This window comes from Somniosus microcephalus, chromosome 23 (genome assembly GCF_052327205.1).
Source record: "Somniosus microcephalus isolate GS21.2 chromosome 23, FLI_Smic_1.0, whole genome shotgun sequence".
In the NCBI taxonomy this organism is placed as follows: domain Eukaryota; kingdom Metazoa; phylum Chordata; class Chondrichthyes; order Squaliformes; family Somniosidae; genus Somniosus; species Somniosus microcephalus.
Genome location: NC_141009.1, coordinates 19,285,545 through 19,299,893, shown reverse-complemented (window position 1 = coordinate 19,299,893; position 14,349 = coordinate 19,285,545). Strand labels below are relative to the sequence as shown.

Here is a 14,349-nt window from a genome sequence, read left to right as displayed (position 1 = left end):
ATTCGTGTGCATCGCCACTAAATAATCGAGTTCGACGAACTATAAATAAGTTGTTTATTTACAGGAACAGGTTAAATACAACAGGTAAGGTAGCAGGTAAGATGGCTGACTGTAGGAGCACCGTGGTGTAGGTCTTTCCCTAGCGGGGACGCCACGAGGACTGACTAGAAGTTTCCGAGCTCAACTGCCAGCAGGTTCCAAGCTCTGACGTCATGACGTCATCACGCAGAGTACAGGAATGAAGCCTGAGTGCAGTAACAGATATATTTAAAGGTAAGTTAAAGGGAATTATGTATCTCAATGTAAGGGACAACCAGTGGTACCGCCACATTACTACACATAAGGACCAATACAACTCTCCCAATGGGGAGGTTATCTTCGGCAATTATGGGCATGCAGTGGTCCCAACACTGACCCCTGCAGGACACCACTGCACACTTCCCTTGGAAAAACAACTGTTCACCACTACTCTCTGCTTTCTGTCCTTTAGCCAATTTTGTAGCCACACAGCCACTACCCCTTTAATCCCATGATCTTCAATTTTGATAACAACTCTATTATGTGGTACTTTACCAAGCGCCTTTTGAAAGTTTATATTCACAACATCAACCCTCTCTGTTACTTCATCAAAGATGTTAGTCAAACACGATTTGCCTTTCACAAATCTGTGCTGGCTTTTATTTATTAACCCAAGTGCCAATTCATTTTTCCTGGATTATTGTATCTAAAAGTTTCCCCACCACTGACATTAGGCTGACTGGCCTGTAGTTGCTGGGTTTATCCCTCTCCCCTTTTTTGAACGGGGGTGTAACATTTGCAATCCTCCAGTCCTCTGGTACCACCCCCACATCTAAGGAGGATTGGAAGATTGTGGCCAGAGCCTCCGCAGTTTCCACCCTTACTTCCCTCCGCAACCTAGGATGCATCCCATCTGGACCGGGTGACTTTCTACTTTGGGTGCTGCCAACCTTTTTTATCTATTTTTATCCTATTCAATTGCTCTACTACCTCATCCTTTACTGTGACATTGGCAGCATCCTTTCCTTTAGTGAAGACAGATGCAAAGTACTCATTTAGTACCTCAGCCATGCCATCTACCTCCACAAGGAGATCTCCTTTTTGGTCCTTAATCTTTTATATATATATATATATATTTTTTTTAATCCCTATGTTCACATTGAGTGTCTTAGTGAGATTTACGAATTATAAGGTGTGCTTTTATGTTAATATTTTCAGCTGGTAACTGTTATTGGTTAGATCAGCCAGCGGAGACAGCTTTTCTTTTGTGCTTTTAATTTTTATTGAGATGTGCAAAAGTGGTGTTACCCAGAGAAAAATGGCATTTTCATGCATCCTCATTGCTAGTTAGTAGCAGCAGGTAAAGTGATGTGTTATAAACTTAATAACCTAAATTTAGCTTTAAAGAAATCCAGATAAAGGAATATTCCTTTTAATAACTTTAGTCCTTTTTCCTTAAGTGTGTTCAGTCCCATGTCGTTTATTTGTAAATAAAATATTAGCACTGTGCATAAAGCACTGGCATTCCCTCCTCTAATGGTCTGCAGCAATATGCATTACTACAGGTGCAGTCATCAAGAATTTGAGTTTCTGTTCTACAAAAATGCATACTTTATGATTATTTCAAAATCAAGTAAATAAGGGCACAGGATTGTTCATTGCAATAACTTGTACATAATACACTATTTAAAAAATATACCCAGATTGTAGCCAGAATTGGACTTCTTTGGTCAATATTACATGATTTATTTTCACAGTGCTCATTAAATTAAATGTCATTTTGCTTCAGGAGAAGAGTGAACTGGAAAACCTGCAGCTCACCTCCCAGCGTCAACAAGCAGAAATAGAACATCAGAAGCAGCTTATTGCGAAGGATCGGCAGGAGGTAGACCAGCTGACCACCAAGATAAATTCCCTTCAGCACAGTATTGAATCTCTAGAGAAAGAGAAAAGCCACATTAGGGGGAATTGCCTCGCACTGGAGAACATACTTTCTCAGGCGAAAAGGTAAAGAGCAGCGCAAGATATTAACCCAGTGCAATGCTAGATAAAACACTAGCACAGCTAGCAATAATGTTAATATACCAGATTACATAGTAGCACAGATAACCAGTACTGTTGGAGAGCCTCATAACTTAGTTCTTACCATTAGGCTAATTAAACAGTTTATCATGACTACAGCTGACACTGCAACCTCACCTTTGTTCCTCTATCATGCTAAAACATCATAAATCAAATAGAAACCCAGAAGACAAAATGTAAAAAATTCAGATTTTTGAAATCTGAATCAAAACCAGAAAAAGCTGGAAATACTCAGCAGGTCAGTCAGCATCTGCAGAGAGAATAGATGAGTTAATCTTTTTATATAGGATTCACACCTGAGTCAGAAGGTCATGGGTTCAAGTCCCACTCCAGAGATTTGAGCACACAATCTAGGCTAGCGCTTCAGTGCAGTACTGAGGGAGTGCTGCACTGTTGGAGGTGCCGTCTTTGGTGGACGTTAAATATCCCATGGCATTATTCAATGAATAACAGGGGAATTCTCCCGGTGTCCTGGCCAACATTTACCCCTCAACCAACACCTAAAATAGAAGATTTGGTCATTTATTTTATTACTGTTTGTGGGACCTTGATCTGCACTAATTGGCTGCCGTGCTTCCTGCAGTGACTACACTTCACAAGTACTTCATTGATTGTAAAGTGCTTTGGGATGTCCTGAAGTTATAAATAGCACTATAGAAATGCAAGTCTTTCTTTATAATTTATTGTTGCTGCAGCGCCATATATTTGGATCTGTATGAATTTCATATCGTGCACTATCAATACAAACATCACAATCTTTTTTCTGTACTTTTCCACACACATTTTGATGTGTTTGCATTAGAACAACTGAAACCATTAAATTTAAAATGGATTTTTAGAGTTCACACATAATATTTATAATTTAATTTTTTGCTATTTCAGAGCCGTCGAAGCCACTGAAGACAATAACAAAAATGCCTTGTCTAAACTGCAGAAACTACAAACTGAGATGGGTGAACTGAATCAGGAAATCAATCAAATCAACATCCAGAAGCAAGAGCTAAATAGGAAGATAACATACATGCAAAACTGTCTGCAAGGTATGTCAATTAGCATTCCGTAAAGTACAAAATGCGGAGACTCCAAACCGGCAACCAGCATGCATGTTATGCTTTGGGTTACTGAGTGGCTGTCACCTTTATCCACCCTGCCTTCTGGAGGCTTGCTTTTCTGCTGACCACATCAGCAAGGAACAGTAAAATCAGAAGCGATGACATGGTCCACATTCTAGTTGGCAAAGGAGGGCATGGAAATAGCTGCACAAGGATGGAAGAATTTAATACTTGATGCGCCATCAATTACTCAAAAGACTGAAGTTGAGCGAGTAACAATCAGGCTTTTATTAACTAAAGAATGAAGGTCTTGTCTCGAGTGGTCGACCCGTCCAGAATACTAAGGGACTGGGAGGTAGTCACTTATATACCTGGAATAGTGGGAGGAGTCAGCCGAGGCATGTCCAGACCTGTACCTAGTGGAATACACATACAGACACAGACAGGTATGACAGTGGTTTACCACATTCACCCCTTGTTTAAAAATGAGTCCGGCGGGGTGAAGTGTATTTAAAAGTTCGTGTATTGGAGTCTCTCCGGAGGTCTTGTCTGCCGCTGTGATCGACGTGGCGACGGCAGGGGTGGTGGAGCTTCCGGCGTCGCGTCCCGTGTAGGCTGGGGCCCTGGAGTGTAGTCCTCATGGGTGACGGTCCAAGGCGAGCCGGCTGCTGGGGTTGGATATCGGGTCGTGGGGGGGGGTGGTAATGGGTAGTGGGTTACAGCGGTCCCCGAGGGTGCGAGGTCTCGTATGGAGACTGTGTCCTCCCGCCCGTCCGGGTACGCAATGTAAGCGTACTGGGGGTTGGCGTGGAGGAGGTCGACCCTCTCGACCAGGGGGTCCGTTTTATTGGCCCTCACGTGTCTTCTCAGTAGTACCGGCCCTGGGGACGTCAGCCATGGCGGTAACGATGTCCCCGATGTGGACTTCCTTGGGAAGACAAACATTTTCTCGTGAGGGGTGGCATTGGTGGCAGTGCAGAGCAGTGACCGAATCGAGTGGAGCGCATCGGGGAGCACCTCCTGCCAGCGGGAGGTCGGAAGGCCCCTAGACTTTAAGGCTAGTAGGGCGGCCTTCCAAACTGTTGCATTCTCTCTTTCCACCTGTCCGTTCCCCCGGGGGTTGTAACTGGTGGTCCTGCTTGTGGCTATACCCCTAGCGAGCAGGTACTGGCGGAGTTCGTCGCTCATAAACGACGAGCCCCGGTCGCTATGGATATAGCTGGGGAAACCGAACAGGGTGAAGAGGCTGTTCAGAGATTTAATGACCGTGGCACTGGTCATGTCCGAGCAGGGGATAGCGAACGGGAAACGGGAGTACTCATCAATGATGTTGAGGAAGTACACATTGCGGTCGGAGGAGGGGAGAGGCCCTTTAAAATCGACGCTCAGGCGTTCGAAAGGGCGAGTGGCTTTTATCAGGTGGGCTCTGTCTGGTCTATAAAAGTGCGGTTTGCACTCAGCGCAGACTTGGCAGTTCTTGGTCATGGTCCTGACCTCCTCAATGGAGTAAGGCAGGTTGCGGGCCTTGATGAAGTGGAAGAACCTGGTGACCCCCGGGTGGCAGAGGTCATTGTGGAGGGCCCTCAGCCTATCGATCTGCGCGCTGGCGCAGGTGCCACGCGATAGGGCATCTGGGGGTTCATTGAGCTTCCCAGGCCGGTACAAGATCTCGTAATTGTAGGTGGAAAGTTCGATTCTCCACCTCAAGATCTTGTCATTTTTGATTTTGCCCCTCTGCTTGTTGTTGAACATAAAAGCAACTGAACGCTGGTCAGTGAGCAGGGTAAATCGTTTTCCGGCCAGGTAGTGCCTCCAATGACGCACAGCCTCCACGATAGCCTGGGCCTCCTTCTCGACCGCGGAGTGTCTGGTCTCCGGGCCCTGGAGGGTTCGTGAGAAGAATGCCACAGGTCTCCCCGCCTGATTAAGGGTGGCGGCCAGAGCGAAGTCGGACGCATCGCTTTCCACCTGGAAGGGGATGGATTCGTCCACTGCGTGCATGGTGGCTTTGGCAATGTCTTCCTTGATACGGTGGAAGGCTAAGCGGGCCTCTGCCGTCACGGGAAAAGAGGTGGACTTGATCAGCGGACGGGCTTTGTCTGCATAGTAGGGGACCCACTGAGCGTAGTAGGAAAAAAACCCTAGGCACCTCTTCAGAGCTTTTAGGCAGTGGGGCAGTGGGAGTTCCATAAGGGGACGCATCCGGTCCGGGTCGGGACCGATGACCCCGTGTTCTACAACACAGCCAAGGATGGCGAGGCGGTCTGTGCGGAATATGCACTTCTCCTTGTTATATGTCAGGTTCAGGAGTTGGGCGGTGCGGAGGAATTTCTCGAGGTTTGCGTCATGGTCCTGCAAGTCATGGCCGCAGATGGTCACATTATCTAGGTAAGGGAAAGTGGCCTGCAGCTCGTTTTGATCGACCATCCGGTCCATCTCCCTTTGGAAGACGGAGACCCCGTTGGTAACGCCGAAGGGAACCCTAAGGAAGTGATAGAGGCGGCCGTTTGCCTCAAAAGCAGTATACTGGCGGTCTTCAGGGCTGATGGGGAGCTGGTGGTACGCTGATTTCAGGTCAATGGTCGAAAAGACGCGGTACTGCGCGATCTGGTTGACCATGTCAGCTATGCGGGGGAGTGGGTAGGCGTCCAGCAGGGTGTAGCGGTTTATTGTTTGGCTGTAGTCGATGACCAGGCGTTGTTTCTCGCCGGTCTTAACGACCACAACCTGGGCTCGCCAGGGGCTGGAGCTGCCCTCAATAATCCCCTCCTTCAGGAGCCGTTCCACTTCGGTTTTGATGAAAACCCTGTCCCCGGCACTGTATCGCCTGCTCTTTGTGGCGATGGGCTTACAGTCAGGGGTGAGGTTAGCAAACAGTGGGGGGGGTGGGACTCTGAGTGTGGAGAGGTTGCATCTAGTGCGCGGCGGGCAATTTGGAGGCTGCTGACTGTGAGTGGGGGGAGGGGGCCACCGTACGCCATCGTAACGCTTTTGAGGTGGCACTGGAAATCCAACCCCAGTAGAACGGCAGCGCAGAGGTCGGGCAGGACCAGGAGTTTAAAATTATTGAACACAGTCCCGTCTACTACTAGTGTCACCACGCAGTAGCCGCCAATGTCCGCTGACTGGGACTCGGAGGCCATAGAAATCCGCTGGTGCGCAGGCAGGACTGGGAGAGAGCAACGCCGCACCGTGTCGGGGTGGATGAAGCTCTCTGTGCTCCCGGAGTCAAAAAGGCAGTTTATTGCATGGCCGTTTACCTTAACGTCCATTTTGGACCGAGCTAACTGGTGCGGTCTCGTTTGGTCCAGCGTCACAGAGGCCAGCGTAGGGGTCGGTGTGTCGCTGCGAGTATCAGATGGGTGGGGGTTGGCGGTCTGCTGCGTCCCGGCTGGTGTCCAAGATGGCGGCGCCCATGATTCCCATGTGGCTGGAGTCGTCCAAGATGGCTGCTGCTGCGGTGGTTCGCACATGGCTGGGGAGGCCCAAGATGGCGGCTCGCACGGCCCACACGCGGCGCTGCTGGCGTTCGGGGTGGCTTTGGCCTTGCAGACGCTGGCGTAGTGTCCCTTTTTCCCGCAGCCCGAGCAGGTTGCATTCTTCGCCGGGCAGCGCGCTCTGGGGTGTTTGGCCTGGCCACAGAAGTAGCATTTCTGGCCTTGGGATACTGCTGTCTGGCTTTGGGACACTGCTGCGGTAGTTGGGCCGTTGTTGGGCTGTGGCTGGGGTGGCACGGTGCTATGGGGCTGTCCTACCGTGTCCCAGGTTGTCGTTCCCCGCGGCGTCCATGGTGCAGAGGAGTAGGCATCCATGCCCCGGAAGGCTGCGTCCAGCGTTAGTGCGATGTCGGAGGCTTTGTCGAGGGTGAGGTCACTCTGCTCCAGCAGTCGCTGTCGGGTGTAGTTGGACCTGTGGCCCGCTACGAAGGCATCCCGGATCAGTTCCTCCGTGTACTTAGTGGGCGTTACCGCCTTACACCCACAGGCCCGGCCAAGCACGGACAGTGCTTGGAGGTATTCCTCAGTCGATTCCCCAGGTTGTTGCTTGCGACTCCCCAGAAGGTGCCTAGCGTATACTTCGTTCACAGGGCGCGTGTACTGGGTCTTGAGGAGCTGGAGGGCGGCTGTGTACGAGGTCGCATCCCGGATGACTGAGTACACTCGGTGGTTCACCTTGGAGATCAGGACAGACAGTTTGTCCGCATCCGTTTCGACCGCAGTGGAGGCAGTCAGGAATGTCTCGAAGCACGTGAGCCAGTGAGCAAACTTGGTGGAAGCGTCCGCTTCCCGACTGTCCAGGTCCAGGCATGCTGGTGTGAGGATCTTCTCCATTATAAAAAATTTAGTTAATAAAATTGATGCGCCATCAATTACTCAAAAGACTGAAGTTGAGCGAGTAACAATCAGGCTTTTATTAACTAAAGAATGAAGGTCTTGTCTCGAGTGGTCGACCCATCCAGAATACTAAGGGACTGGGAGGTAGTCACTTATATACCTGGAATAGTGGGAGGAGTCAGCCGAGGCATGTCCAGACCTGTACCTAGTGGAATACACATACAGACACAGACAGGTATGACAGTGGTTTAGGCAAAGGAGGGCATGGAAATAGCTGCACAAGGATGGAAGAATTTAATACTAAATGAAAGATGAAGTTGCAGAGTGTTGTAGCACATTGCAGCTCCATGATAGCATGCAGGTTTGTGTCCAAAATTTCCCAGATAAGGAGTTCCCAATCAAATACTTCCTCCACCCTCGCATATTTTCCAAGCCTCCTGGTGTAAGTAGTCAACTGCTAGCAGCATATGCATCTTCCTCCCACTCGGCAATATCAAAATGAGCTGGCCCCAAGATTTCTGATGCGGTCATTGGGCAGGCAGAAGTCCTGCTCCGCTGCACTTACAGCAGTGGATCATGGGACTCGCAATGTTGGAGCCTAGATTTTTGTGATTTGTTTTTGGAATAACCTACAATGGGGAAAGGAAAATACAGAGATATGTAAACAGTGAAATGTTTCATACTTAACAGAAAACATTTCTATTGAATAGAGAAAAAGGCAGAGCTGGAAATGCTGACGGATAATCTGAAAGATACCAAAGATCAGCTGCAGTTAGCAGATCAGGTAAAGCCATTATTTAATTTTAAGTTGAATATACCAAACTTTTATATGGAGTTTACAGTCAGGTTTAAGAACTCGATGGGGTACAAAAACTTATAAACCATTTTTACCAGTGTTACAAAGTAATAGATGATTTATTATTAAAAATTAGAATTCAGATTAATATCGAACTTCCTTGACCTATTTCTGTTGATTTTTGAAATTTGTTTAGTGGTGGGAGGAGTTACCAATGATGTCATCAACACGAACGGGGAAAATGATGTTAAAGTTCATCAAAATTCTTGCAATGGTTTGATTTTTGATAGGGGTCAAGATGGTGAGGCCTTTTTATAGTAGGATATTTTATGCTGATTATGTGATATTCATTTGATAAAAGGCCTCATCACGTATCACATAATCGGTCATTTTGAAGACAAACTCTCAATGAATGACAAGCTACAAATCCTCTTATTCAGAAAGATGTACTCTACAACTATGCATTTGAGGTCAATTTGTGTGGCACCTGGTTTATGTGTTGTATTGGATTATATTGTATGTGTGAAGCATAAAGGAGATTGAGCTGAATGGAATGATGGGTAGTGTCTCATTGCAGTGTTGTTGAGTCAAAGAAACCATGTTCGACTTGCGACATTTTAATTATGTGGATTCCTTGGTAAACAGATCCAAAATATCACAGTAGAGTCCTGTTTAAAGCTGTAATTACTGAAAGTTTAGGAAAAGTACAATTTAGAAACCATGTAATTGTTCACTCAGTTTCATCTTCCCAACTGATTTGCAGCACTAAAGAGGGCTGTTGTACTCTGATAAACAGAATACATATACTGCATGTGTTGCAACTTGGGAGTTTAACAAAACAAGCATAACTTTGTAAAGCATTTAGATTTTTAATTGTGGGATTAACTGTAACTTAATATTTTGCAGCACTTGTGTTTAAGTGTACAGGTAAATAGATGCTCGAGTCAAAAGGTAATTTCTCTTTCATTGATTTCCCAGGATCTTAAGAATGTCACTAAAAGGTGTGACGTGTTAACAGCAGAACAGCTGACTTTGAAGGAAAATATAAATCAAAGTGCAAGTAAATACCAAGCCTGTCTGGAGAAAGGAAAAAGGAAAGAACAAGAGTTACTAATGCTTCAGCAACAGATTGAAGAAAAGCAACACAAACTCACAGAGCAGCAAAAGGTAGGAGGGCTGTAAAAACACAATGTTATAATATAGTCTATACAAGCCAATTAATAACCCTGTATCTCATTGCAAAAATAATAAAAATTAGGTTATCGGCAACAGAGGCTTTGACATTAAAAGCAGATTTTGTAAAGGAAGCTTTTTTTAATTGATTTCAAACTTACTTCCTTGAATTTGAATGCCTCAATTTTGTATTCTTTTATACAGATGCTGCATTTACATAATTTAGATGATTCCAGTGATATCCACCATATGCGTTTCTATGCATTACATGATTTTTAAAATTCCTCTTAATGTATTTTTCCAACTTCCACGATGCTATTCCTGAGCGGGCTAACAGGTGAGCTCCTCTTTGTCCTCTGACATTGCTTCTCTTTGATCTATGTTTCGCTCCTCTCCCCCCACCTCCTCTGGGGAGGTGCCCAGCCTTTAAGCACCTTCTCAGTGGCCCAGTTAAGATCAGAAATTTGACAGGCAGTCGTGGATATAAATCCTTATCCTAAGGCACAATGGTGGAGTGGCAGTGTGCTGCATAACCTCACAGTAAGGGAGGCTTTATAGTAAATGCAGAAAGACTTTACTGAAGTTTTCTCATTTAATCTGTTTAGTTGTTGCAGTGTATTGAAAAGGATATTAAATGTGAGGAAGTCAAGCTGGAGCAATCTTCATCTAAAGTAAAGGACCACCTCCAAGCTTTGGAGACTGAGCTGTCGGACAAGAGAGACGAACTTGAGCAGGTTGCTGCAAAAGTGACCCTGATGGAGGAACGATCAAGAAAACTACAACACAACGAGGAACAGTGTATTATTCTGGAGGACCAGATTGCTACTCTGAGTAAGTCTTGGATGTTGATTGAAACAGTAGCTTAGGCTTAGCAAGTTTATCTAATGACTAGCTGAACAATAAGAGATCCCAGGTAAAATCACCAATCTATTTTGATCTAGCTTAATCTCAGTCAGAGTGGCATGACAATTATCCTCAGTCCCATTGGGTTGGCAAAGGAAAAATATCAGATTTCTGGCTTTTGCTCACATTGCCCCTCACCCTTTGATAGAAAGTGGGCAGATGTGAATGTTAGATGAGGACCGGATGCAACTTGCCCGTGAAGTACCTCACAATTGACAGGACTAGCATGTGAACACTGGCAAGTTAATGTAGAGTGCCTAGCCCCTGTGAAACCATACCACATCAGAAAGTGAACACAACCGAGAAAGGAGAGGAGGTGCAAAAGTTGACAAGCACAGAAGTAGTAGCTCAGCATACTCTTTCTGGAATAGAGCTGGATATTATGTATAACACTGTCACTTAATCAAACCAAACTTTCTCTTTAGTTATTTGAATGATCATGTACACCCACTAATTTTAATGTTTTTTGATCAGCACAGCTGCAGTTTTGCACACTATTTCCTGGAGGTGTCCTGACTTCAGAACAATCAAGGCATAAAAATGGGGCACAGAGCATTATTCTGTAGTAGTGGTGCTGTTAGCTCTAAAGCAGATCTGGTATACTAGCTACCCCTAGGGGAAGTCTGAATCCCAGTTGAGACTAGAATTTAAACCATAACTTCCTAAACCAGGACACAACACACGCTGTGCTATGCTGCTAAGCCACCCTTGAACTTTTCTTTCATATATAAAACATTTGATGATTTTACTGCAAGATCACAAATAAATTTACATCAGATATTCTGTTTTGTTTTGTTGAAGGGCATCAGCTCTCCGACCGAGAGCAACAGCAGCAAGAAACGATGGACGAGCTTGCATTTCTTCATAAAGAGATTGAGTTCTCAAAAAACAATCTAACTCGCCTTCAGGAGTTGATTCATTCAGAGAGGAAAAAGGCAGAGAAGCAAGTTGCAGCCATCAAAGAGGAGTCCAAAGCTCAGAGAGCTCAGCTGGAGAAGGTCCTTAATGTAAGTCGCTGTCACCACCAAATCATTGTACAAAAACAATGGCCATTTCTTCAATCCTTAACTGAATTTTACTCTTAACAAACTTTTAGCAGAACCATTGAAAATATAACTGCTCATTTATCACTAAATTAGTGTTACCTTACATGATAAATACATAAAAGAAAGTTTATAAAAGATGTCAAAGAGAATAAATTTTAAATATGTGCTAATAAAGGAGAAATCTACAACACCCAGACTCCCTGTATGGACTAACAAACCCCCTGGGGTAATTTCTGACTTTGTAATATCAACACAGGAACAAAAGTATGAAAACAACAAACTCCGTAAGGAATTATCTTCAATTGACCAGGCTGCACATGATAACCACGAACGTGCCAAACGCGTCATGACTGAGTTAAATGAGATGAGACAGGAATATTTCGAACTCAAGCAACAGGTACATGACAGAAAAAACACACTCTGTTTTTCACAATTAGCTGAACCAAAATAAATTTGTTCTATGCAAGAATTGTTGGTTTCAGTTTTTATACATTTATTCCTCTCGTGCGGGCTATTTAATATTCAGCTGTCTGATCTAAAACAATATACCATTTTTTACAGAAAAACAGTGTTTCAATGTAGTTTTAGATAATGCGCACGACATAGACAGTGTTTATTAACATCATCTGAATCTCTGAAGTGACATTACACAATAATCTGCTAGCCATGTGCTGTTTATATTTACATATAATCCTAAATTTACAAATGGAATAAAAATATCACTGGCATACTGCATTTGACCCTTCTATGTGGAGTTCTTTATTGTGATGCTTATATCACAAAAGGATGACGAGTAATGCAATGCCTGTGATTAAAGTATTTGTGATACAGTATCATTACTGGCACTAAGAATGACTAGCAAGAGTGCATTACCTGGACTTTCTTTTTCAATTTTATATCCTTTGTGTATTATATTTACCTTTTGCATTGTTTCCTAAAGAAAACATTCCAGAGAGAGTCTAGTGTATTAGGAAGACCAAGAGTGATTCCCTACAGCAAATTCCTGATCTCAAGGGAGACTACGAGTGGAGATTAGATCCTTCCCCATTGGGAGCTAAAGAAAATATCAGGTAGTGTTGTGCACCTTGCACAAGTTGATAAAAGCAGCAGGGGCTTGGTAATGTTACCGCTGTCCTCTTCATGAAGGAAGGCAAGGAGGATATAAATAAGGGGAAATGAGAAAAAATATAGAGGCAGAAAAAAATATATCCATAATAATTTATAACTGTAAAAATTTACTGAGCAGGCTTTGATAGACTTATGAGCTGTTCACATCAACTGCTTCTCTCCTTAATATTTTATTGATCCTTTAGCTGAGAAGTCAGGAACAAATGGAACAACGACAGAAGGAGATAAAGGAAGCCATAAGAACCCTTCGATCAGATGTGAAAGCAGAAATTAGCAGTAGTTTTAAAGATCTAGATCAGTCATGCGTGGAACCGAAGAATGATCTGGATATAACTTGGGAAGAGGGGAAGACTCTTCGCAGTGAAGTAGAAAGCTTAAAGGAGAATTTTCCCTTTGCTGCCAGTGAAGGAAGGCAACCAATGTACGATGAGAGGTTAAGCCTGACTAAATTCAACTTTAAGGTGATATTCCTTTGCAGTTAATTCTAATGTGTTGTGATAAGTTATAGATTCATATTCTGGCATAGGTACTATGGGTGAATGGCTCCATTTGCTGCAAGATTATATGATACATATAAATATCTGTATATCATTAATATATTGTAAATTGTACACGAATCGCAGAAAGTTAACATGGAGGTACAGCAAGCAATTAGGAAGGTAAATGGTATGTTAGCCTTTATTGCTGCAAAGGGGTTAGAGCATAAGAGTAAGGAAGTCTTGCTACAATTATATAGGTCTTTGGTGAGACTACACCTGGAGTACTGTGTACAGTTTTGGTCTCCTTAACTAAGGAGGATATACCTGCCAAAGAGGGGGTGCAACGAAGGTTCACTAGGTTGATTCCTGGGATGAGAGGGCTGTCCTATGAGGAGGGATTGAGTAGAATGGGCCTATATTCTCTGGAGTTTAGAAGAATGAGTTGATCTCATTGAAACGTATAAAATTCTTAAAGGGATTGAAAGGGTAAATTCTGAGAGGCTGTTTCCCCCAGCTAGAGAGTCTACAACTAGGGGTTATAGTGTCAGGATAAGGGGTCAGCCATTTAGGACTGAGATGAGGAGGAACTTCCTCACTCAGAGGGTTATGAATCTTTGGAATTCTCTATCCCAGAGGGCTGTGGATGCTCAGTCGATGAGTATATTCAAGACCGAGATCGATAGATTTTTGGCCACGAAGGGAATTAAGGGATTTGGAGCTAGGGCGGGAAAGTGGAGTTGATGTAGAAGATCAGCCGTGATCTTATTGAATGGCGGAGCAGACTCGATGGGCTGTATGGCCTACTCCTGCTCCTAGTTCTTATGTTCTTAAATCTTACCTCTGTGTCCACATCTTGTCAACTTTTTCATTATAACTCCCTATGTCCACATTTATAATGGAAACAGTCTATGTAAACTTGTCACGCTGTAAGTTCACCCTCCCCTGGAAGGAAGATCTGCCAGCGCCACCAATGGTGGGAGGATGTAGTTACAGCGTGCATTCTGGGCATGTGCAGTTTGTAGAATTTCCCAGCATGTGATCTGTACGCAAAAAGGAGCAGAAGTGATGCATCTCCTCATCCTGTAAGGATTTGAGAGTTTCTTTGATTTTTTCCAAAAGACTTTTTTTTTAAACTGGAAATTGAACTATCAACACTTTCATTTCAGGCAAGTCAGGCATTTATTTAAAGTTCTTAACCAACGCCTGTAAACAAGAGCAGCATGAACAGAAGTAGCTGTGATCATGCTTTCTTTGTTGACTGTTGGAAAATAAAAGATTGTTTATGGATTGCCGTTTATGTCTTTTGAAAATTCAGTTAAAATCCCTGCCTTCTGAATT

General features: G+C 44.3%; 1 protein-coding gene and 1 long non-coding RNA gene across 5 annotated transcripts in view; one reads left to right on the top strand and one right to left on the bottom strand.

The window, feature by feature from the left end:
- cntrl (centriolin) overlaps nt 1–14,349 on the top strand; it is a 121,865-nt gene that overhangs the window by 94,096 nt on the left and 13,420 nt on the right. For 3 of the 4 annotated variants that reach the window (XM_085965555.1, XM_085965554.1, XM_085965556.1), the window contains exons 33-40: nt 1,808–2,025; nt 2,983–3,140; nt 8,197–8,270; nt 9,261–9,449; nt 10,061–10,286; nt 11,160–11,365; nt 11,661–11,801; nt 12,718–12,993. In XM_085965555.1, coding sequence (XP_085821681.1) covers nt 1,808–2,025; nt 2,983–3,140; nt 8,197–8,270; nt 9,261–9,449; nt 10,061–10,286; nt 11,160–11,365; nt 11,661–11,801; nt 12,718–12,993 — 1,488 coding nt within the window. Of the gene's footprint in view, nt 1–1,807; nt 2,026–2,982; nt 3,141–8,196; nt 8,271–9,260; nt 9,450–10,060; nt 10,287–11,159; nt 11,366–11,660; nt 11,802–12,344; nt 12,475–12,717; nt 12,994–14,349 lie in introns of those variants that run through there. The other variant, XM_085965557.1, reaches the window with a different exon arrangement.
- LOC147101715 (uncharacterized) lies at nt 38–1,928 on the bottom strand. Its single transcript, XR_015073346.1, has 2 exons — nt 1,840–1,928; nt 38–245 (listed from the first exon to the last, which is right to left on the bottom strand). It is a non-coding gene; the product is annotated as an uncharacterized LOC147101715 (long non-coding RNA).